This window comes from Dendrobates tinctorius, unplaced genomic scaffold (genome assembly GCF_039654945.1).
Source record: "Dendrobates tinctorius isolate UK_male_01 unplaced genomic scaffold, ASM3965494v1 ptg000016l, whole genome shotgun sequence".
NCBI classification, from domain to species: domain Eukaryota; kingdom Metazoa; phylum Chordata; class Amphibia; order Anura; family Dendrobatidae; genus Dendrobates; species Dendrobates tinctorius.
The window spans coordinates 47,314,280-47,338,959 of NW_027361684.1; the positions used below are offsets into that span (position 1 = coordinate 47,314,280).

At 42.4% G+C, this 24,680-nt stretch overlaps 2 protein-coding genes across 2 annotated transcripts in view; one reads left to right on the top strand and one right to left on the bottom strand.

Moving 5' to 3' along the window:
* The window catches only part of LOC141080538 (myeloperoxidase-like), a 29,131-nt gene extending 25,089 nt beyond the window's left edge, over positions 1-4,042 (top strand). The window contains exon 14 of the mRNA XM_073565804.1: positions 3,579-4,042. Coding sequence (XP_073421905.1) covers positions 3,579-3,601 — 23 coding nt within the window. The 3' untranslated portion in view covers positions 3,602-4,042. The remainder of the gene's footprint in view (positions 1-3,578) is intronic.
* A 5,344-nt stretch (positions 4,043-9,386) lies between these two features.
* GDPD1 (glycerophosphodiester phosphodiesterase domain containing 1) overlaps positions 9,387-24,680 on the bottom strand; it is a 115,520-nt gene continuing 100,226 nt past the window's right edge. Inside the window, exon 10 of the mRNA XM_073565805.1 lies at positions 9,387-23,086. Coding sequence (XP_073421906.1) covers positions 22,964-23,086 — 123 coding nt within the window. The 3' untranslated portion in view covers positions 9,387-22,963. The remainder of the gene's footprint in view (positions 23,087-24,680) is intronic.

The following is a 24,680-nucleotide window of genomic DNA, read 5'->3' on the forward strand; positions in this document are numbered from 1 at the left end:
CGCTTTAAAAAAAATTATATTTTTAATTTTCTTAAAATATAAGTTAGTAATCTACTTATATGAGGAAAAATGCTCGACGTGAAAATACCCGCGACAGTCCCAAGTTCAGCAGCTACACTTCCAGCTCTGTGTCAAGGGGGCCGGCTTATTTCAATAATTAACTGGAATCTGTCAAAATAATTAATTTCCCAAAAACTGTTTCTATGCTCATGTTGCTCTCTGAAAGATAATGTCATCCACACCTTTACTTATGGAATCTGTTGTTCCGTGGCTGAAAAATCATTGTTTCAATTTATATGCAAGCTATTAGTATTATAAGCAAACGAGGCTTAAGTGCTCTGGGACCGGCAAAGCACTTTCCAAATTTCCCGCCCAGACCCACCTTACTCTGCTTTACAGAGAGCTCACTTACTTGTCTACACAACCTGCAAGCTGTCAGTGAAGCAGTGACAGAGGGGAATCTGGCCATGGAGGCAGAAGCACGGGAAATGCTCCGATCACAAAAAAAGCTCAAGTCTTATTTAAATGTTTATTAAAGCTGTCATTTTTTTTCAGTCAGGGAGCATCAGATTGCCTAAATAGTGACGTGTATGATATCTTTTGGATAACAACATGACAATCTAAACAGTTTGGGTGAAAAGAAGATCATTATGACAGATTCCCTGTAAGCCAACCCTTTCCTCTGGCTATGCTGGCCAGTCAGCGAGGCCGCTTTACACACATCACTGGTCACAAGCTGTCTCAGAAAACGCTCTCCTGTGGTGAGCACCAATGATGAGAAAACTTGCTGGGATAAGGAGTTATCTGAGCATGTTCGGGTGCTAACTGAGTGTCTTCGACGTGCTCGAAAAATATGTTCTGAGTTCTTGCGGCTGTTCGTGTAGGGATTGTCTAACAAACAAGCAATCCCTGCATGTGCTGCGGCTGTCGAACAACCGCGGGAACTCAATCATATTATTCGAGCACGCTGAAGACACTCGGTTAGCACCCGAGCATACTCAGATAACACCTTATCCGAGCACGTTCACTTATCACTCTTGAACACAAGTCATAAGTAGAGTTGCCTGGAGGGAGAACTGGTACTACCGTAATATCTTCATTTTGGGGCACCTATGCCAATAGAAATATATTAGTAAGCAGCATATACTGTGTTTCACCGAAAATAAGCAAGGCTCTTATATTATTTTTTGCACCACAAGATGGGATAAGGCTCATTTTCAGGGAATGTCTTATTTTTTTTCCATGATCAACAATCAAAATGTATTCTAGTACACATGTATATACACACTGCACATATGGTATACACCAGTGTCTCTACTCTTCGGTTCCTCTAGACTCCCGCAGTTAAAAGCTCTATGGTGACATCATGGTCTCAAGGTAATAGCAACATTCGCCACTCAGTAGGATGCGAAACAATAGATGTGAAGTGTACTTACAATTTAACCAGTCCAGAGAAACTGCTAATGATGTTACATTCCAATATGGACCTTCAGCAGATCATTGCTGTGGTGACGTTGTACTGTAAGATATGTCAGCTGTGTAAGTCAGTGTGCTGGGTGAGATTCAATAGAATGTGTCAGCAGGAGAAGTATTGTGGCTATGTCATTAACTGGATAGGCGCTGAGGATAGACACTAAAGATAGGCCCTGAGGATAGGTGTTGAGGACAGGTGCTGAGGATAGGCGCTAAGGATAGGATCTGAGGATAGGCTCTGAGGATAGGCACTAAAGATAGGCCCTGAGGATAGGCGTTGATAGGTGCTGTTGATAGGCACTAAAGATAGGCCTGGAGGATAGGTGCTGAGGATAGGCGCTAAGAATAGGATCTGAGGATAGGTGCTGAGGATAGGCGCTGATGATAGGTGCTAAGGATAGGATCTGAGGATAGGTGCTAAGGATAGGCACTAAAGATAGGTCCTGAGGATAGGCGTTGAGGATAGGTGCTGATGATAGGCACTAAAGATAGGCCTGGAGGATAGGTGCTGAGGATAGACACTAAAGATAGGCCCTGAGGATAGGTGCTGAGGATAGGCGCTAAGAATAGGATCTGAGGATAGGTGCTGAGGATAGGCGCTGATGATAGATGCTAAGGATAGGATCTGAGGATAGGTGCTAAGGATAGGCACTAAAGATAGGTCCTGAGGATAGGTGCTGATGATAGGCACTAAAGATAGGCCTGGAGGATAGGTGCCGAGGATAGACACTAAAGATAGACCCTGAGGATAGGTGCTAAGAATAGGATCTGAGGATAGGTGCTGAGGATAGGCGCTGATGATAGGTGCTAAGGATAGGATCTGAGGATAGGTGCTAAGGATAGGCACTAAAGATAGGTCCTGAGGATAGGCGTTGAGGATAGGTGCTGATGATAGGCACTAAAGATAGGCCTGGAGGATAGGTGCTGAGGATAGGCGCTAAGGATAGGATCTGAGGATAGGCCCTGAGGATAGGTGCTGAGGATAGGCGCTGATGATAGGTGCTAAGGATAGGATCTGAGGATAGGTGCTGAGGATAGGCACTAAAGATAGGCCCAGAGGATAGGCGCTGATAGGCATTGCCTATCTAAACAGTGACATAGCTACAATACTCCAGTGCTGATTTCCTATAATTCTCCTGCTGACACAGTACGTTGAATTTCAACCAGCATACTGAGTTGCACAACTCGTATATCTATTGCCACGCATGCTACGGAATGCCAAATTTTACTATTAATATTATTCACGGATTGGAACCTACTCGGGCACCTCGGCATTCCAGTGCCGTATAGGAGTTTCCTGTCATGGTCACATGACTTTCATGTCACCAAAGGTCCTTAAGTGTTTTTTATTCAAGTGCTGGGGGTCCTTAAGAGATTGAGGGCCCTGGGCAATTGTCCATTTTTTTCCCCTCCGAACGCTGACCCTGACTGTAACTAGGGCTTATTTTTGGAATAAAGCTTATATTTCACGCAGACTCTAAAAATCCTGTAAAATCATGCTAGAACTTATTTTCAGGGTATTTCTTATATTCGGGGAAACACGGTATTTATATATTAAACCCATCTGAGCATAGTTATGTACTGGAAACCCAAAATAACCTTAACCTACAATGAGGTCTCTCAAGTGTCATGGCTTCTGTCCATGACATATGCAAATAATCTACTACGATCTTGACAGATTCCAGACTTCAAACAGAGGCTGGACAGACACCTGTCCGGGATGATTTAGTGACTCCTGCTTTGAGCAGGGGGTTGGACCAGATGACCAGATGACCCAGGAGGTCCCTCCAAACTCTACGATTCTATGATGTCTCCATCAGTTTTACACATTTCTTCCTTACACTGGTGTCTGCTCATCACAGCCCAATGTTACGATACAATAATACCTGAAAAGTATAGAAACATATTAACGCAGATTCATTTCAAACCAACCGTCTGCTCATTTACCTGTAAGGTGGCGGTGATCTGGTTGACACCTGCAGGTATCTTCTAGATGACAATCTATTCCCCTGGGAGTTAGGATATATAACTTTTCATGGCATTTAGGACCTTTATGTGTAGAAAATGTAAGTTTATCATTTTCTCTCTATCATTTTGTTTCCCAGAAGTTGAAGATCCCGAAGAATAAAGCGGTGACAGATGTGTACTATGCCATTTTGTTTTATATAGAGCTAAGTGTCTGCCTGACAAAGGATACAGAATGCCGATTACTGTAATATGCTGGGCGAGAAAAGCCTGTATTGTGCTGCGTGAGCCATTAGTGAGGCTGGAGCCAGCATCAGCAAGGGAGGCCATGTTGTAATACACTGCCTGTGCCATGTTGTAATACACTGCCTGTGCCATGTTGTAATGTACTGCCTGTGCATAGATAACACTTATGAGGACTATAGCAAACGACATTGCTCCAATTACTGTCACTTCAGGTATAATCACACTGATATTGTAATCCTTTAATAAAAATCAGTATGAAGGAAAAAAGAGCCTTTTTTATAGTAATTCTGTAAATTGTATTAATGACACTTGTATCTACATGGAAAAGTACAAAATGACGGATCCTTGGACAGAAAATAATTTGACAAAATATTTTTACACGATTATAATAATGATCATAATTGCTAGAGAACGGATTATTATAACGACATTCGGGCATTTATTTGACCATCAGGGAAACATTTATTTGCCCTTCACATTGTTTCCATTATGAAACACATTTTTTAATAAATGAGCAGCTCACATGATCATCTCCACTACAACATAAGGGTTTATCCACCTTGGACAATTTTTAATTGTTACAATTAGCTGATCACAAAGTATCCTCCTGCTGGGACCCCCAGGCATTAGCTCTGTTCTGTGTAGGACCCGCCAGTAAGTGTTTAATCTCTCTACAGTGCCTCCACAGGGAGAAGAAAGTACTACATAGTCCTTGACAGGTCCTCCACAGAAAGAAATGCTCTTTGTAACCGCCTCTTGTCAGAAGATGAGCATTTTGATCAGAGAAACCCCCCTCTATTAACTTGGAAATACTTAATATTGAACATGAAAGTGGGAATCTAAACTGGAAAACCCCTTTAAAGCTCTTGAAGCTCTGAAACCATAACGCCACATTTGTCTAAGTATTTATTAGATTTTTGGGTGAAAAACAGGAAAATTACAGTTAAATGGGTTTTCTCATCATCTAAGTTAAAGGGGATGTCTCACGGGTTCCTGCTTGGTGTGATGCGCTCCTGATTGATGGTTCAGACCACAAGCACCGTTCTACCGCTGGCCCAAACTGTGTCCTCTCCTATTCAGAGTTACCTCTGCAGCATCAGAGGAGATGCTGACACTGAAGCAGCCTGAATCCAGCCATCCGGCCAGCTGCAGAACAGTATCCCTTTAATGCATTTCTGTCATGATCCAGGCTGGATCTGACAAGTTAAATGGACAAATTGAACTTTTTTTCCTCTGGCTGTGTGCCAAAGTGGTGTGATTGCCCCCGGTGGCCATTAGAATTATTGCACTGTGGTGTCATTTGTTCTAAGTTGCCCCGGTGGTGGTGAGCGGTAGTGCACTTTAGTTTCTTTGGTTAAGTGCACGTAATTATAAAACAGGTGTGATGCTCTATAAAAGAGTGTCAGGTATGTTGATCACTGTTGGTGATAGTTAGTTATTCACAAGTAAGCCTGGGTGAAAGATGGAGCTGAACAAGAGTCCTGGGCAGCCCAGCCAGAGGGGACGAGTGGCAGCTATGGAGTCTGCAGGGAGTGCTGGCATGGATTGGTGGAGTCCAACGATGGGGTCTGCAAGAAGGGCTGGCATGGCGAAGTCGCAGTTTATGGTGTCAGCAGGAAGTGCTTGCATGGCTTGGTGGAGTGGCGACTATGGTGAGAGTTGCACTCAGCATGCTGGACTTGGTTGCTGAAAGCTGGACTCAAACATGCTGGACTTATTAGCAGAAAAGTTGGACTCAAGTATGCTGGACTTTTTGGCAGAAGCTGGACTCATCTTTGGGACTCTGTTTACTGGGCAGCTGCAACTGGTGGTGGACTCTGCTCCAAGGCTGCACTATGGTGATGGATCCGGTTATGGTGATGGATCCGGTTGAATGGGAAGATGCACGCAGGTGGTGGGCTCTTTTGCGGGGAGCATAAGCAACAGAGCAAAGCTAAGTGGTGTTCCCCTGTATTGTAATTTTTCCATATGTGTTTAGTGCAGTGGTGGGATTAGTTTCCGCACTGACCAATTCCCTAGTGAGGGTTTAGGTGCAGGGCGAGTCAGGGTTTTGAGGTTCCTGTGCGTCGCCTGGTGCGGAACCGGCATAGGGAACGATAGGAGTGTAGAGACAGACTCAAGGGAATGCAGGAGGTCTCCACTTCCCTGTTTCCCTATCGCAGGGCCCTCCATTGTTATTGTTACCTAGGTTTCCCCTTTATTGTTTAAATTCGCCTGTTGGAGGCGGCGTATCCAGCTGCACGTGTTATTATTTAGTTTCGCCCAACTGGACGCGGTGTATCCAGGGTCACGCGTGTCACCTAAATCCGCCCTGCTGGGGGCGCTGTGTCCAGCCGCGCGTGACCGTGACAATTTCTATTTTAAATGTTACTTCTCCAGTCCACCATAACAAGTCTATGTACAAAGGAATAAAATGAGCTACAACTGTGGACTGGTTAGTCCTTAAACGGGATCTGCAAGATCCTGTCACAATATGTAGTAGGTATAATAATAATATTAGCAAATACCACCAATTAGAAATTTAGTATAGTTCTTCAGATTCGCTGTCGCTTACCTCATGCAGGGCATTGCAGTAGCTGAGGTATCCATGGTTACGACCAATAAGCTGTCTAACTAACCGTCACTATATGAGTGGTCATAACCATGGATTCATAAGCTACTGCAATGCCCTAAATGACGTAAGCAACATAGCGAATCAGAAGAACTATACTACATTTCTAATTGGAGGTATTTGCTAATATTACTCCTATTATTACACCTACTACATATAGGAGATGGGAATAACCCCTAACGTTGATAAGGCTGGGGCTACACAGTGATAGCAACTGTCATAGGAAAGTCGCTGTCCAACGAGTCATTTGGCAGGCACATGTAAATGCAACTTTTATAAGAATGAGATATAACATCGAGGGATTAGTCACAGGATAAAATAAAATTCCATTAAAGATATATAAAAATTGTTAAAATTGTTTAAAAACTGAAGTTATCACACAGATAGGGTAGGTTCAGACAAGCATATAAAAAAAATTGTTTCCTCCAGAAAAGTGGGACTATTTTTTCTCACTTGTCATTTGTGTGCAATCTGTTTTTTTTTTTGCAGCAGCTATTAATCATTTCCAGTTTCCTGATACATAATTGCAATGTATCTATAAATTTGGATGTAATATTGTGAATCAGATTTTACGCACCCAAAGGCTTGAATGTGTGCGTCTCATCCGATTTACGGCATCTAGCGCATGCTGGGATTGTACTCACACACAGATTCAGTAAGTGAAAAAAAAAACTGCTCATCTGCACTGCCCCATAGAATAACACTGGTTTGGGAGAGGGCCGCACAGCATTCAGACCGAAAATACAGTGGTGTGAATGAGCCCTAAAAGTCATCTTGTGTCCAGTGTGCACACGGGCAGATCTGACCCTTAGATCAGGTGCAGCCATGACATTGGAAACACTGAGCGGCCCTGTCCAGCTACATGTTCATCGCTCCTCGCCGCGGCCGCCTGAAAAGTGCATGTGACTTATTAACAATGAATCATAAGTGGTCACTGCTTCTAATCAGCAAGGAGGACCCCGGTATGTGAACAAAACCTGCGGCAGAGGGGCCATCTGGCCCATGATTATTGCTGCAAATGGTTAACGGGGGTATAATAGGAATGTCACTTGCAGGAATCAATAGTGAGCAGAATTAAGTTCAGTTTCTTAGTCCACCCCTTCACATCAGCCCCAGATTGTCGTTAGTTGCCCACCTCTGTTCTACAGATGACTGAACATTTATTGCCTGATTAATTCATTAAATTGCACACTAGGTGGCAGCACTGCACTCTCAATAACTGCTTCAAAGTAGATTAAAAAAGTGAGTGATGCGGAAATGATTTCCATGACTGTAGACCACCTGCCCAGATCTCTGTGCTGTCCCAAGATTTCCATGACTGTAGACCACCTGCCCAGATCTCCATGCAGTCCCATGATTTCCATGACTGTAGACCACCTGCCCAGATCTCCATGCAGTCCCATGATTTCTATGACTGTAGACCACCTGCCCAGATCTCCATGCAGTCCCATGATTTCCATGACTGTAGACCACCTGCCCAGATCTCCATGCAGTCCCATGATTTCCATGACTGTAGACCACCTGCCCAGATCTCCATGCAGTCCCATGATTTCTATGACTGTAGACCACCTGCCCAGATCTCCATGCAGTCCCATGATTTCCATGACTGTAGACCACCTGCCCAGATCTCCATGCAGTCCCATGATTTCCATGACTGTAGACCACCTGCCCAGATCTCCATGCAGTCCCATGATTTCTATGACTGTAGACCACCTGCCCAGATCTCTGTGCTGTCCCAAGATTTCCATGACTGTAGACCACCTGCCCAGATCTCTGCAGTCCCATTATTTCCATGGCTGTAGACCACCTGTCCAGATCTCCTTGCAGTCCCATGATTTCCATGACTGTAGACCACCTGCCCAGATCTCCATGCAGTCCCATGATTTCCATGACTATAGACCACCTGCCCAGATCTCCTTGCAGTCCCATGATTTCCATGCCTGTAGACCACCTGCCCAGATCTCCTTGCAGTCCCATGATTTCCATGACTGTATACCACCTGACCAGATCTCTGTGCTGTCCCAAGATTTCCATGACTGTAGACCACCTGCCCAGATCTCTGTGCAGTCCCATTATTTCCATGGCTGTAGACCACCTGCCCAGATCTCCTTGCAGTCCCATGATTTCCATGAATGTAGACCACCTGCCCAGATCTCCATGCAGTCCCATGATTTCCATGACTATAGACCACCTGCCCAGATCTCCTTGCAGTCCCATGATTTCCATGACTGTATACCACCTGACCAGATCTCTGTGCTGTCCCAAGATTTCCATGACTGTAGACCACCTGCCCAGATCTCTGTGCAGTCCCATTATTTCCATGGCTGTAGACCACCTGCCCAGATCTCCTTGCAGTCCCATGATTTCCATGACTGTAGACTACCTGCCCAGATCTCCATGCAGTCCCATGATTTCCATGACTATAGACCACCTGCCCAGATCTCCTTGCAGTCCCATGATTTCCATGACTGTAGACCACCTGCCCAGATCTCCTTGCAGTCCCATGATTTCCATGACTGTATACCACCTGACCAGATCTCTGTGCTGTCCCAAGATTTCCATGACTGTAGACCACCTGCCCAGATTTATGTGCAGTCCCATTATTTCCATGACTGTAAACCACCTGCCCAGATCTCCTTGCAGTCCCATGATTTCCATGACTGTAGACCACCTGCCCAGATCTCCTTGCAGTCCCATGATTTCCATGACTGTAGACCACCTGACCAGATCTCTGTGCTGTCCCAAGATTTCCATAACAGTAGACCACCTGCCCAGATTTCTGTGCAGTCCCATTATTTCCATGACTGTAAACCACCTGCCCAGATCTCCTTGCAGTCCCATGATTTCCATGACTGTAGACCACCTGCCCAGATCTCCATGCAGTCCCATGATTTCCATGACTGTAGACCACCTGCCCAGATCTCCTTGCAGTCCCATGATTTCCATGAATGTAGACCACCTGCCCAGATCTCCGTGCAGTCCCTTTAGGTATTGGTGGGCATCTCAACAACTAGATTTCCCGTCATCAAAACTTTAGATATGTCAAAAGTTTGTTTAAATGATTTCATCAAGAAGACAACAGACGACACTGTTTATGTATAAAAGATTTTATTACAGGATTTTTTCCAATAACTGAATTCTATGTAGAACAATTAATATAGAGTGAAGACATTTCTGCAGGCCAGGTGATAACTTGCCGCTGTTTTTGTTTTTTCATATTTCATGGCTTTTTTCAGATCAGCAAGAATCCCTTATAGCAATGCACTAGATCTACATGATGTAGTATTCGTAGGCACAGATCCGTGGGAGATGACACAGAATGTATAGGAATAATGGCATGCTAGCAGATGTACCATGCGATTGTGGATGGTATCCAGTAACATATCTAATTCTGGAAAGTGGCTGTGACCTCAGAGCAATGGACTCATGCACGACATGGCATCTCATACATGCGGAAAAGAAAAATTCATCCAGGATTGAAAAATAAATAACCCGCTATCTCTATTCCTTGAATAGATGTGAATGTTGCTGTATTCCCAAATATCTACTTTATACAAAAGTTAAGATTTCTTCAGAACAAACTTTCTTATTTAAAGGGAACCTGTCATGTCCCCAAAGGTTATGGACCTGCCGGGGTGGTGACAATAAATATGTCCCAGAATGTTGACTGATGGCTTGCTCCGCACAGATGCACTACAGAGCGAGCTGTCAATCAAAGCGACGTGGTGTGCTTACAGCTGCCGTTCACTATATACATGGCGGTGACTGTAGCCGCTCATTGAATGCGTCTATAACTGAACGTTGGCAGCTGCTGGGGGGAATAACGTTCATTTTCACCCAGTAGCCGGGCTTTCAGCAAGGCGGCCAGACAGCATTAGAATGATCTTAACTTGCAGGTTAGGGCTCATACTCACATGCAAGAAACTCGGACGAGTCTCACACGTCAATACGTCGGTTCGGAGCATTCAGCTGCATAGAAATACATGCAGCTGAACGCTCCGATCTGAGTACCGGCTGCAGTGCCGGGTATTGACGTGTGAGACTCATCCGAGTTTCTCGCATGTGAGTATGAGCCCTTAAACCCATATCTGCAGGTTAAAGGGAACCTGTCAAGACCTGTGCCCTCCAAACCAGAAGCATCCCCTATGTGTTATTAAACCCCCTGCCTTACCAGCCCTGTATAACGGAATTCAGTTAAATAAATTCTTTAACCCCTTCACTACCAAGGGTGGTTTGCACGTTAACTACCGGGCCAATTTTTACAATTCTGACCACTGTCCCTTTATGAGGTCATAACTCTGGAACGCTTCCATGGATCCCGGTGATTCTGACATTGTTTTCTCGTGACATATTGTACTTCATGTTAGTGGTAAAATTGCATTCAAATAACTTGCGTTTATTTGTGAAAAAAACGGAAATTTGGCGAAAATTTTGAAAATTTTGCAATTTTCCAACTTTGAATTTTTATGCCCTTAAATCACAGCGATACGGCACACAAAAAACTTAATACATAACATTTCCCACATGTTTACTTTACATGAGCACAATTTTGGAACCAAAATTTTTTTTTGTTAGGAAGTTATAAGGGTTAAAAATTGACCAGCGATTTCTCATTTTTGCAACACCATTTAATTTTTAGGGACCACTTCACATTTGAAGCCACTTTGAGGGGTTTATATGATAGAAAATACCCAAAAGTGACACCATTCTAAAAAATGCACCCCTTAAGGTGCTTAAAACCACATTCAAGAAGTTTATTAACCCTTTAGGTGCGTCACAGGAATTTTTTGAATATTAAAAAAAAAATGAACATTTAACTTTTTTTCACAAAAAAAATACTTCAGGTTCAATTTTCTTTATTTTACCAAGGGTAACAGGAGAAATTGGACAGCAAAAGTTATTGTGCAATTTGTCCTGAGTACGCTGATACCTGATATGTGGGGGGGAACCACTGTTTCGGCGCATGGCAGACCTCAGTAGGGAAGGAGCGCCGTTTGACTTTTTCAATGCAAAATTGGCTGGAATTCAGATCGGATGCCATGCCGTGTTTGGAGAGCCCCTGATGTACCTAAACAGTGGAAACCCCCCAAGTGACCCCATTTTGGAAACTAGACCCCCCAAGGAACTTATCTAGATATGTGGTGAGAACTTTGAACCCACAAGGGCTTCACAGAAGTTTATAACGTACAGCGGTACAATTAAAAAATCATATTTTTTCCACAAAAATGATCTTTTCACCCCCAATTTTTATTTTTCCAAGGGTAACAGGACCCAAAAGTTATTGTGCAATTTGTCCTGAGTACGCTGATACCCCATATGTGGGTGTAAATGACTATTTGGGCGCATAGCAGAGCTCGGAAGGGAAGCAGCGCCATTTGACGTTTTTGGCTAGAATTGAGATCGGACACCATGTCGCGATTGGAAAACCCTTGATGTACCAAAACACTAGAAACCCCCCACAAATGACACCATTTTGGAAACTAGACCCCCCAAGGAACTTATCTAGATGTGTGGTGAGCACTTTGAACCCCCCAGTGCTTCACTGAAGTTTATAACGTACAGCAGTACAATTAAAAAATCATATTTTTTCCACAAAAATGATCTTTTCACCCTCAATTCTTATTTTTCCAAAAGTAACAGGACCCTAAAAGATATTGTGCAATTTATTCTGAGTACGCTGATACCCCACATGTGGGTGTAAACCACTATTTGGGCGCATGGCAGAGCTCGGAAGGGAAGCAGCGCCATTTGACGTTTTTGGCTGGAATTGAGATCGGACACCATGTCACGTTAGGAAAGCCCCTGATGTACCAAAACAGTAGAAACCCCCCACAAATGACACCATTTTGGAAACTAGACCCCCCAAGGAACTTATCTAGATGTGTGGTGAGCACTTTGAACCCCCCAGTGCTTCACTGAAGTTTATAACGTCCGGGCGTGAAAATAAAAAAATCGTATTTTTTCCACAAACATCATCTTTTAGTCCCCATTTTTTTATTTTCCCAAGGGTAACAGGAGAAATTGGACCCCAAAAGTTGTTGTCCAATTTGTCCTGAGTACGCTGACACCCTATATGTGGGAGAAAACTACTGTATGGACACACGTCAGGGCTCGGAAGGGAAGTAGTGACGTTTTGGAATGCAGACTTTGATGGAATGGTCTGTGGGTGTCATGTTGCCTTTGGAGAGCCCCTAGTGTACCTAAACAGTGAAAACCCCCCACAAATGATCCCATTTTGGAAACTAGACCCCCTGAGGAACTTATCTAGATGTGTGGTGAGCACTTTGAACCCCCAAGGGCTTCACAGAAGTTTATAATGCCCAGGCATGAAAATAAAAAAATCGTATTTTTTCCACAAACATGATCAATTAGTCCCCAATTTTTTTATTTTCCCAAGGGTAACAGGAGAAATTGGACCCCAAAAGTTGTTGTCCAATTTGTCCTGAGTACGCTGATACCTCATATGTGGGAGAAAACTACTGTATGGGCACACATCAGGGCTCGGAAGGGAAATAGTGACGTTTTGGAATGCAGACTTTGATGGCATGGTCTGCGGGTGTCATGTTGCTTTTGGAGAGCCCCTGATGTACCTAAACAGTGGAAACTCCCCACAAGTGACCCCATTTTGGAAACTAGACCCCCTAATGAACTTATCTAGATGTGTGGTGAGCACTTTGAACCCCCCAGTGCTTCACAGAAGTTTATAACGACCGGGAGTGAAAATAAAAATATCGTATTTTTTCAACAAACATCATCTTTTAGTCCCCAATTTTTTTATTTTCCGAAGGGTAACAGGAGAAATTGGACCCCAAAAGTTGTTGTCCAATTTGTCCTGAGTACGCTGATACCTCATATGTGGGAGAAAACTACTGTATGGGCACACGTCGGGGCTCGGAAGGGAAGTAGTGACGTTTTGGAATGCAGACTTTGATGGATTGGTCTGCGGGTGTCATGTGCATTTGGAGAGCCCCTGATGTACCTAAACTATTGAAACTCCCCACAAGTGACCCCATTTTGGAAACTAGACCCCCCACGGAGCTTATCTAGATGTGTGGAGAGCACTTTGAACCCCCAAGTGCTTCACAGAAGTTTATAACGCCTGGGCGTGAAAATAAAAAAAAACATTTTTTTCCGCAAAATTATATTTTTGCCCCCAATTTTTTATTTTCCTAAGGGTAACAGGAGAAATTGGACCCCAAAAGTTGTTTTGTAATTTGTCCTGAGTAGGCTGATACCCTACATGTGGGGGTAAAACACTGTTTGGGCGCATGGCAGAGCTTCGAAGGGAAGGAGCACCATTTGACTTTTTCAACGCAGAATTGGCTGGAATTGAGATCAGACGCCATGTTGCCTTTGGAGAGCACCTGATGTGCCCAAACAGTGGAAACCCCCCAATTATAACTCCAACCCTAACCTCAACACACCCCTAACCCTAATCTGAGCCCTAGCCCTAACCCTAGCCCTAGCCCTAACCCTACCCTAACCCTAGCGGGAAAATGGAAATAAATACATTTTCTTTTAGTTTTATTATTTTTCCCTAACTAAGGGGGTGATAACGGGGGGTTTGATTTACTATTTATGGCGGTTTTTATGTTTGGCGGCTGTCACACGCTAAAAGACGCTTTTTATTGTAAAAGTAGTTTTTGCATCACCACATATTGAGAGCTATAATTTTTCCGTATTTTGACCCACCGAGTCATGTGAGGTCTTATTTTTTGCGGGACGAGTTGACGTTTTTATTGGTACCATTTTCGGGCACGTGACATTTTTTGATAGCTTTTTATTCCGATTTTTGGGACGCAGAATGAACAAAAACCAGCGTTTCATGAATTTCTTTTGGGGGGGTGCGTTTACACTGTTCCGCGTGCGGTAAAATTGATAAAGCGGTTTTATTCTTCGGGTCAGTACGGTTACAGCGATACCTCATTTAGGTCGTTTTTTTATGTTTTGTCGGTTTTTTGCAATGAAAACAATTTTATATAAAAAATAATTATTTTTGTATCGCTTTATTCTGCGAGCTATAACTTTTTTATTTTTTTGTGGATGACGCTGTATAGCGGCTCATTTTTTGCGGGACAAGATGACGTTTTCAGCGGTACCATGGATATTTATATGTGTCTTTTTGATCGCGCGTTATTGCACTTTTTGTTCGGTGGTATGATAATAAATCATTATTTTTTGCTTCGTTTTTTATTTTTATTTTTTAAGGGGTTCGCTAAAGGGGTTAACTAATGGGACAGTTTTATAGGGCAGGTCATTACGGACGCGGCGATACCAAATATGTGTACTTTTATTGTTTTTGTTTATTTTGAAAAAATGGATTTATTGGGGAATTTTTTTTTTTTTTTACAAATTTATTTAGCGATTTTTTTTAAATTATTTTTAACACTTTTTTTTTTATTTTTTTTTTAACTTTATTACCTTGTCCAAGGTGGGACATCACTGTCCTGTGACAGATCGCTGATCTGTCACATCACAGATCACTGTGACAGATCAGCGATCTGTCACAGGCACTGCTGCAGACTTCCTCATGCCTGCGCTTTGCAGGCACTGAGGAAGCCAGCTTCCTCAGGCCCCCGAAGGCCCCCGTCGCCATCTTGGATTCGGGGGCCTGGAGGAAAGGAGCCCCCCGCAGCAGCGCTGCACATTGCGCTGCCGTGGGGGGCTCAGGGAAGCACGGAGGGAGCCCCCTCCCTGCCGATGCTTCCCTTTAACCCCCGGTACACCGCGATCGCGTTTGATCGCGATGTGCAAGGGGTTAACGTGTCGGGGGCGGTCCGTGACCGCCCCTGACACATTGTGCCGGGTGTCAGCTATGATAATTAGCTGACACCCGGCCGCGATCAGCGGCGCTCACCACGTGGGCGCCGCTGATCATGGTGACGTAATATTCCGTCCATGGTAATTAGGTCCATGGTCACATGGACGGAATATTACGTCAATTGTAGGTAAGGGGTTAAAAAGCATTAATATTGTCCCCACTTCCTATGCTAATGAGGGCTTTGACTAGTCACATAGGTGAATGCTTCTGGGTTGGAGGGCATGGGGGACCTGACTGGTTCCCTTTAATTGTATTTGGGAATATGACAGGTTACCAAAGCTTGAGTTATTGTCATTCTATTTACATTAGTCACAAAATGAATAGCATACTATTGCTCACTTATCAGCCATTTTGTTAATAATCATTAATTAATGCCAAAAGATTAAAGTCACACATTCCACAGATGCAGTTAAATAACCTTTCTACTAATCACAGTTTTAATTTAAAGAGTACCTCCACTCATATGATATATTAGTTATTTTATGTGTCGGTTCCTTGTTCTATATTAATGGTGGCTGCTTTCCCGTTTTGTTCTTCCATCTATGTGCATGTTGGTATGTCTGTGTGCACACGCATGCTTATCTGCGTATGCCTGCATGTCTGCACGTGCTAGGCCTCATTCTCGGCTGTGAAAGACATGGACCAATTATTACAGTGTGCTGGATCAGATCTGCATCAGAGTCTGGTCACGGTGTCAGATTTTACCATCAGTGTATCATCAGACTTGCTCATATGCTGCAGACTTCTTTTTTATAGAGGTTTCTCCTAGCAAAGTGTCAGGGGAAAGCAGACAGCACTAGGATATTGTGGGATGTGATCAAAGTTCTGTTCAATTCCCATAAACTTGCATTGGAGAATTTAATCTGTTTTTGTTTTTTGTTTTTGTGGATCCTCGGTCCACAAAAAACAGACATTAAAAGGACACTTCACACAATGAAAATATAAAGTGGAGGCAAACTTTAAATATCTTTGGGTGAACTAAGTTTTAAATTTACAAATATACATTTAAATTACATTATTATTTTCTACATATAAAAAATGCATATTTGATAAAAAGTAAACCGCTAATATAAAAAATGGTTGTTAAAGCAGCACATATTTGCCTGTGTAGCAAAACAAAAGTTACTGCTCAAGAATAATGTAAAGGTTCTTGCGTATGCCTTGTATACCAGTTTTAGTTGATGTATCATTCTGGGCTGTCTACCATCTTTATTCCTTACTTCCTTCTGATATGATTCCCTTAAGGCACCATGCAGAAGATCTGAAGACTTGTCAGTCTTATCTGACAGCAGCAGTAAGAGATCAGTAATTAGAACTGCTGTCCTGTAATTCAGTGTATCCTAGCTCATGCAGTTTCAGCCTGTCTTCTCTGCCTCCTGCTGGTAATAAGTTTCCCCCTTTTAGCTCCTACTCTCAGGGAGCAGGCTAGAAAGGCTGAAGCTACTGCACATTTTACAAACAAAAATTAGTGATTATTCACATTACCTACATACAGTGGGGAAAAGAAGTATTTGATACACTGACAATTTTGCAAATTTTCCCACTAACAAAGAATGGAGAGGTCTGTATTTTTTATTGTAGGTACCAGGGCTGTGGAGTCGGAGTCGTGGAGTCGGAGTTAGTTTTGGTTGGAGTCGGAGTCGGTAGAAATGTACCGACTCGACTCCAGCTTTAAAAAAAATGTATTAATATTTCATAATTGAACTTTCATATGAATTTTATAAATGTTACTCAAATATATATGTTCTATCAAACTATGAACAACAGTGATAAGCAGTTCTGCTGGAGATAGAGACATTTCTTACTTCTTGTGTGTCACTGTTCTCCACTGCCCTTATCTAATCTTATACTTGGTTAACCTCATGCTGCCCCAACCCCCCTACTTACAATGTATGAAACTGAAAGTGAAAATGTGTTGCAAATTCTTAGTAGTAAAGCTCCTCCTCTAGACTAGATCATACTAGGTGTGCATCTTCCAAGCATCTCACAGCTGCCTGCTACTCAGAAGAGGAAGACTGTAAGAAGTATTATCCTTTCAACAAACTTTGCATCAGTTAACTGTGAGTACATGAGGAATAATAACAGTATTACTGACCACTATATCAGTTGTACGACCTGGCAATAATTTTGTACAATTGTTTTTAGGAAAAACAATTGTCATTTGGATTGTGAATGCAGAATTAAAAACCTGAGAATGTCAAAGAAGCATCACATTAAATCAGCTGTATTTGAACATTTCACCATCACTCAAGATAGAAAACATTATGTCTGTCAGTGTATGACAAATGATCCAGATGAAAACAAATGCTGTGAAGCCAAGATGAGTGCATATTCAGGCAAAGATAAAAATGCTCCTACCAGAGCTTCTAATCTAAAGAGACATTTACAGCGCTTTCATCCAGAAGTACTGAAAGCAGTGGATGAGAAAGACTGCATCCAAACCAATGAACCAGTGCCCAGCTCTTCCAGCCAAACAAAGGAGCAGAGAACTTTGCAGCCATCAGTTGCAAGATATTTTGTCAGTGACAAAGTTACTGTGACAATGACAGTAGATACATTTATAAAACAGATCATAGAGCTTGTTGTAAAGGATAGTGTGCCTATTTCATTATTTTCACGACCAGCTTTTATGTGTCTGAATGGGGAAATGGCCCGCAAGCTTGGTGTTTCTCTGGAGAGAGCGTGTATTAGAAAATTAGTAATCGAAGAAGCTTTTAAAAGGAAGAACTTAAAAAAACTCTCAAGGGACGCTTTCTGTTTCTTAAAATGGATGCCTGCACACGTCACAGAGTGAACTATTTTGCCATCAATGTCCGATTTGTTTGTGACAAAAATGAAATAGTTACCAAGACATTGGCAGTAAAAGACACCAAAGCTCATCACACCAGTGAGTTTCTCCAGGTCTTGGTGGAAAAGGTTCTGCAAGACTATGAACTTAAAAAAGAGCAAGTTCTTTCTGTCGTAACTGACAATGCTTCAAATATGATAAGTACTATTAAGCTAATGAATGAGAGTAATGATGGTGACCAGCAGCTAGAAGAACATTCTGGGTCCACAGACACAGAAATGTTTGAAATAGAGGAACACAGTATTGTAACTGAGGAGCAAACTGAAGTTGCTTCAGATGAACAGCAACATGATAGTTTAGATGATCTTGTTGAAACTGTGTCAATATGTTCTTTCATTCATCACATGCGCTGTGTTGTGCATACGCTACAGCTGGCTATAAGAGACAGTCTGCAAGAAGGACATGCTGCTGCACTGATTGGCAAGGTGAGAAAATTGGCTACTGTTGCCAGAACCCCTAAAGTTGACTCAATTTTGAAGAGACGTGCTGGAAAAGGGGCAATTATTGATCAAGCCACACGATGGGGCAGTACTTACTTGAATGATTCAGCGCTTGGTTGAACTGAAAACCTTTCTTGTAGACATGGCTAACCCTCAACTGACGCTAAATGAAAGTCAGTGGAATCAGGTGACTGAGCTGGAAAAATTGCTAGAGCACCCATTTACAGTGACTAAAAAATTACAAGCAGAGGACTTAACTCCAGGTATTTTCTTAAAGGAGTGGAAGAACCTGATGTTTCGCCTGTCCCAAAGAGGAGGGTTAATTGCAAGTGGCATTGCTACATCAATGAAACGGAGAGAGGAGCTACTATTACAAAATAACATTCTTTTGGCAGCTGTTTATGTAGACCCAATGCATCGGATTCTTCTAGATGATCAACAGCTAAGTAAAGGAAAAGAAGCTCTGTTTGAAATAGCAGTAAGGATGAAAGGGTTGCAGAACAGTCAGGAGGAACAAGAAGAATTTGGTCGTCCTGCCACATCTTCACCCTCATCATCAACTGATGAAGAATTTAATTTCGATAAATATTTGGATCACAAGGACCGTGCAAAGCGTTCCCGCATAGAAGAGTCATCCCCATCAAGGAACACAGCCAGTACATTTCAGCAGAATTTTTCATGTGCACTAAAAGAAATTGAGAAATTTGACCGTTCATCAAAAATAACAGTGCAACAAGCGATTCCTCTGTATCCTGACATTGTCAGAGATGTTGCCCGAGTGGTTACTGCTTTGCCACCAACACAAGTTAGTGTAGAGAGGTTGTTCTCTGCTCTCAAAATAATTAGATCAGATTTGAGGGCATCCGTGAAGGAGGATCTGACAGAGGCAATACTTTTTCTGAGGACAAATTTATAGATTTCTTCTTATTAACTGCATAAAAGTGTTTATTGCATATTTACTTACAGTTTAGAAAAGTTTATAAAAGTTATTTGCTATATTCTAATTGTATTCTAATAAATGTAGTTTTTGCTCTAAGTGGTCTGATTACTTATATGATGGTGAGAAACTGAATAAGCACGATGTTTAATATTTTACAACTGTAAATTTGTTGTTATGAATTGGCCATTTATGAAGGAGTCGGAGGCGGAGCCGGAGTCGGAGCCTGATAAAATCCAGGAGTCGGAGTCGGAGTCGCAACTGTGGCTTACCGACTCCACAGCCCTGGTAGGTACACTTCAACTGTGAGAGACAGAATATGAAAATAAAAACAAGAAAATCACAATGTATGATTTTTAAATAATTAAATTGTATTTTATTGCATGAAATAAGTATTTAATCACCTACTAACCAGCAAGAATTCTGGCTCTCATAGATCTGCTAGTTTTTCTTTAAGAAGTTCTCCTACTCTGCACTCATTACCTTTATAAATTGCATCTGCTTGAGCTTGTTACCTGTATAAAAGACAGGACACAAGGGACAAAATTGTACACCTGCACAAGACTGGGATGGGTTATAGCCAAGCAGCTTGGTGAGAAGGCAACAACTGTTGGCACAATTATTAGAAAATGGAAGAAACACAAGATTGCTGTCAATCTTCCTTGGTTTGGGGCTCCATGCAACATCTCGCCTCGAGGGGTAAGTATGACTCTGGTAAAGGTAAGGAATCAGCCCACTACTTAGTAGAGACTGGTCAATGACCTGAAGAGAGATGGGACCACCGTCTCAAACATTACTGTTAGTAAGAAACTACGCTGTCATGGTATAAAATCCGGCAGGGTACGCAAGGTCCCGCTGCTCACACCAGCACATGTCCAGGCCCATTTGAAATTCACCAATAACCATCTGGATGATCCAGAGGAGGCATGGGAGAAGTTCTTGTGGTTAGATGAGACCAAAATAGAACTATATGGTATCAACTCCATTCGCTGTGTTTGGAGGAAGAAGAAGGATGAGTACAACTCCAAGAACACTGTCCCACTGTTAAGCATGATGGGGGAAACATCATACTTCAAGAGTGCTTTTCTGCAAAGGGGACAGGACTACGGAACCATATTGAAGGGAGGATGGATGGGGTCATGTATCATGAGAGTTTGGCTAACAACCTCCTTCCCTCAGTTAGAGCATTGAAGATGGGTTGGGGATGGGTCTTCAGCAATGACCTGAAACACACAGCCAGGGCAACTAAGGAGTCGCTCCGTTAATAACATTTCAAGGTCCTGAAGTGGCCTAGTCAGTCTCCAGTCCTGAACCCAATGGAAAATGTTTGGAGGAAGCTGAAACTCAATGCTGCCCAGCGACAGCCCCAAAACCTGAAAGATTTGGAGAAGATTTGTATGGAGGAGGGGGATGAAATCCCTGTTGCAGTGTGTGCAAGGTTGGTCAAGAACTACAAGAAACATCTGACCTCTGTAATTGCAAACAACGGTTTCTGTACCAAATATTGAGCTTTGTTTTTCTATTGTATGAAATACTGATTTAAATCAAAAAAGCAAATTAATTATGTATAAATCATACAATGTGATTTTCTGAATTTTATTTTTAAGATTTTGTATACCTACAATCAAAATTACAAACCTCTCCATTTTTTGTAGGTGGGAAAACTTGCAAAATTGTAATATATAAGGAAGAAATTATATATTCAGCTTAATACAAGGCCATACAGAGGAATCCTGAGGGTGGTGCTAATATGGTTAGGGTTGGATATGAAAGCTGCCAGTGGGGATTTGATAAATGGTGATGTTATCCTGTAGTTCAGCTTGCGCCTACATAGGACAACATGTACAGTACTGGTGGTCAGCTTAGAGACCGCATGATACAGTAACATATAATGAAATGGTTAAAAATAGATGGATGCAACTGAGCTATGTTGGAACAAATTACACAGCTAGAATATAGTTGGTGAGATAGCATTATATGAGAAATATAAAAAATACCGGAGTGCTACTTTAACTATGGATTTGTACATTCTGTCCTGGTACAAGTTCTATAGAATACATGCATGAGATGCGTACAGAAGAGAATGGAAGTGTAAGTCAGTGTCATCTTAGGAAAGTATCTTAAGAGTATAAGACAAATTGGAATTAAAGTCATAGTAAACAACCAAATGTTAATTTTACTTTCTTAAAACCAATTCTAGTTCTGAGCTTAACAACTATCTATCACATCTTCTACATGAAACCACACACATCAATAAATATTATAAGGGTTTTTTTCCTACTATGAAACTTATCATTAAAAAGTGACCATCACAATGATGTATAATCACCACGGACAGCTGTTTATCAATAAGTGCATCAATACGGCACCTAATATACAAGACTCAAAACCTCCCGGATGTCTAAAAGGGATCCTCCAGGAGTAAAGCAGAAGGGAGCAGAAATACTGTGTGTCTATAGAGGAGGAATATGGAAACATTCCTCGCCTGCAGACACATTCCATGTAAAAGGGTGTTTTCCCATAATCAAACTTATCAATTGTCCACAGGAAAGGTTTTACAAGCCCTGAGCAGTGGGGAAGAATGACAAGTGGGAGCCGCAGCGGTTATAACAATGGAGGTCAACAAGTCTACTTTAATGGAGTTTGTAGTTGGGAAAGTACGGTACATTGCCGCTCCATTGATAATCTATAGAATAGCTGAATATAGCCAAGGACAGTGCTTGGTTATCTCTTGCAGTACCATAGACGATGAATGGAGCGGTGGTCGAGCATACGCACTATTGCTCCAGTAACACAAGAGACATGGATGATGCATATTTCAGCTTTCAGCAGAATCATCAGCGCTCAGAGATAATGACAGAATTAACAGTTTTACTTGGGACATAAAGCAACGATCATCTTTACTATCATCATCAACAACATGGAAGATACAGGAAAAAGTAGACACAAAACGCAGAGGTCACACAACACAGCCTAGAGGACGTCCACCCATCAACACGCTCCTGCAGGTAACGCATCTGCTGTCTGCTCCACCGTCTCTCCAGCATTACTGTGCAGCCCTCGCTGATACTGCAATAATAGAGACCCCTCTTGTCATGGCTGGCGGGGTTTCAGTGGCCAGACCACCTAGGATTAACACCTATCCTGTAGACAAGTGATAAGTTTTGATTATGGAAACACCTCTTTAATAAATACAGGAGTGCCAATAACTGATAAGATTTTCTTTTAAGACATAATGGCTACATGTAAATTATTACAAAACGTGATCAAGGCCAGGCCGACCCATGGCATTATAGGCCCAGTATACTGCCATGATTCCGTCATCTGCGCACACTCTTCACCTGCAGTAATAATATGAAACTGACCTAACTCTATGTGATACTTTACAATTTCCATAAGTAAATACTGTATACATTCCATGTCAGACGGTCCATAGGAAATGATGTTGACTTTACAGCATAGTGGTTCTGTCCTGCTACAGCTATTTACAAATGTAAACTATACAAGATCCCCTTAAATACATATGTATAAGTATCTAAGTATTTACTAGATGGCCGTGCATGAGGTATGATGACTTATTGTACAGAAATGTCACTTAGGTGATCGGCTCTTTAAACCCGTCTCAGTGAGAGTACCGCTCCAGAAATTCCATCAGTCGGGTGGGATAATCTGTCATTACTCCATTGGCGCCCAAATCAAAGGCTCTTTTATATTCTTCTTCATTGTTCAGCACCCAAATGTAAACCTGTAGGAGAGAAAGTAATGAATGACTAAAATAATAATAATGCTAAAGGAGCACAAAAACTAAGTGGTGCGGCCCCCTCATTCTCACGGTCTCGGTTGATTGAACCTGTCAGGTTGGGTGACCGGTCTGCAAACCCTGTCTTATGAGGAAAGGTTGCAGGATTTGGGAATGTTTAGTTTGCAAAAGCGAAGACTGAGAGGAGACTTAATAGCTGTCTACAAATATCTAAAGGGCTGTCACATTGTAGAAGGATCATCTTTATTCTCATTTGCACAAGGAAAGACTAGAAGCAATGGGATGAGACTGAATGGGAGGAGACACAGATTAGATATTAGAAAAAACTTTTTGACAGTTAGAGTGATCAATGAGTGGAACAGGCTGCCGCTAGAGGTGGTGAGTTCTCCTTCAATGGAAGTCTTCAAACAGGCTGGACAGACATCTGACTGGGATGATTTAGCGAATCCTGCTTTGAGCAGGGGGTTGGACCAGATGGCCCAGGAGGTCCCTTCCAACTCTACGATTCTATGACGCTATTATCTTACAGATGTTGGGTCAAACTGCAAATTAGCTACATTATAACGGTGTCTGACCACTGTACGGAAAGTGCAGCACCCGTGAGTAAATGAACTTTATTCCTCCCGGGAGCCGCCATTTTTTAGTTATGGGGCGGGCAATGTCATTACTGTGAGCACGCCCGACACTTTGACTGACAGCCGGCTACGCAGTGCATCAGTGCAGAGATGGCTGTCAGTCAAAATGCCAGGGAATGTCTACAGCCGCCGCTCATAGTATAGTGAACGATGACTGTAGCCGCGCCAGTACACCTGCATGACTGAAAGATGGCTGCTCCCGGGAGGAATAAAGTTCAATTACTCATGGATGCTGCACTTTTTGTACAGCAGCTGGGCTCCTCCATAGTGATAATTACCTGTAGATTAACCCTATATCTGCAGGTTATTAGTGATATCCGACCTGACAGGTTCCCCTTAACTCCCCCACATTCCTCTCGTATACATATATGCCCGGATCTCAGGAGAGCTGGAAGTCGCTAGTAAAGTATTTTTTGCTAACGGCTCTGATAACTCCTGGTTTCGGCTGGGATGTTTATGGAATGATGGGCAGGTTTGGTAGCGGGGCTTGTTCTTCCATCCTGGCCTGATTTTCTCTGAAGACCTCAGTCAGTCCAGATACTGTACCAATTCTTTACTGGGTTTAGAAACGTGTGCAGTGTGTGCACTTTGGTTAGAGGAAAGATGAAGGAACCGAAGACCATGAGACTTATTGAGGACTGCTAGTCTCCATTAGGTGCTATTGGTGTGAGGTGACAAACAACTTTTTGGTTTCTTTTTCTGGTGATTAGTAGAGGACCACCTGTATATTTGAGGAAAATGATATTTGTTGAGTGCTCAGCTGCGGAGGGAACAATCTGTGCTTTGTTGCTGGATGTATAGACTTTATAATTACATTGTATGCCAATAAAGAAAAGAACCATGGCAGCAGCAGGACTGTAATCTCCGTCTCTGACTGCACTGGTCTCTTTTTTGGCTACTGTCATACAGCTAATCTATAATACATATATATATATATATATATA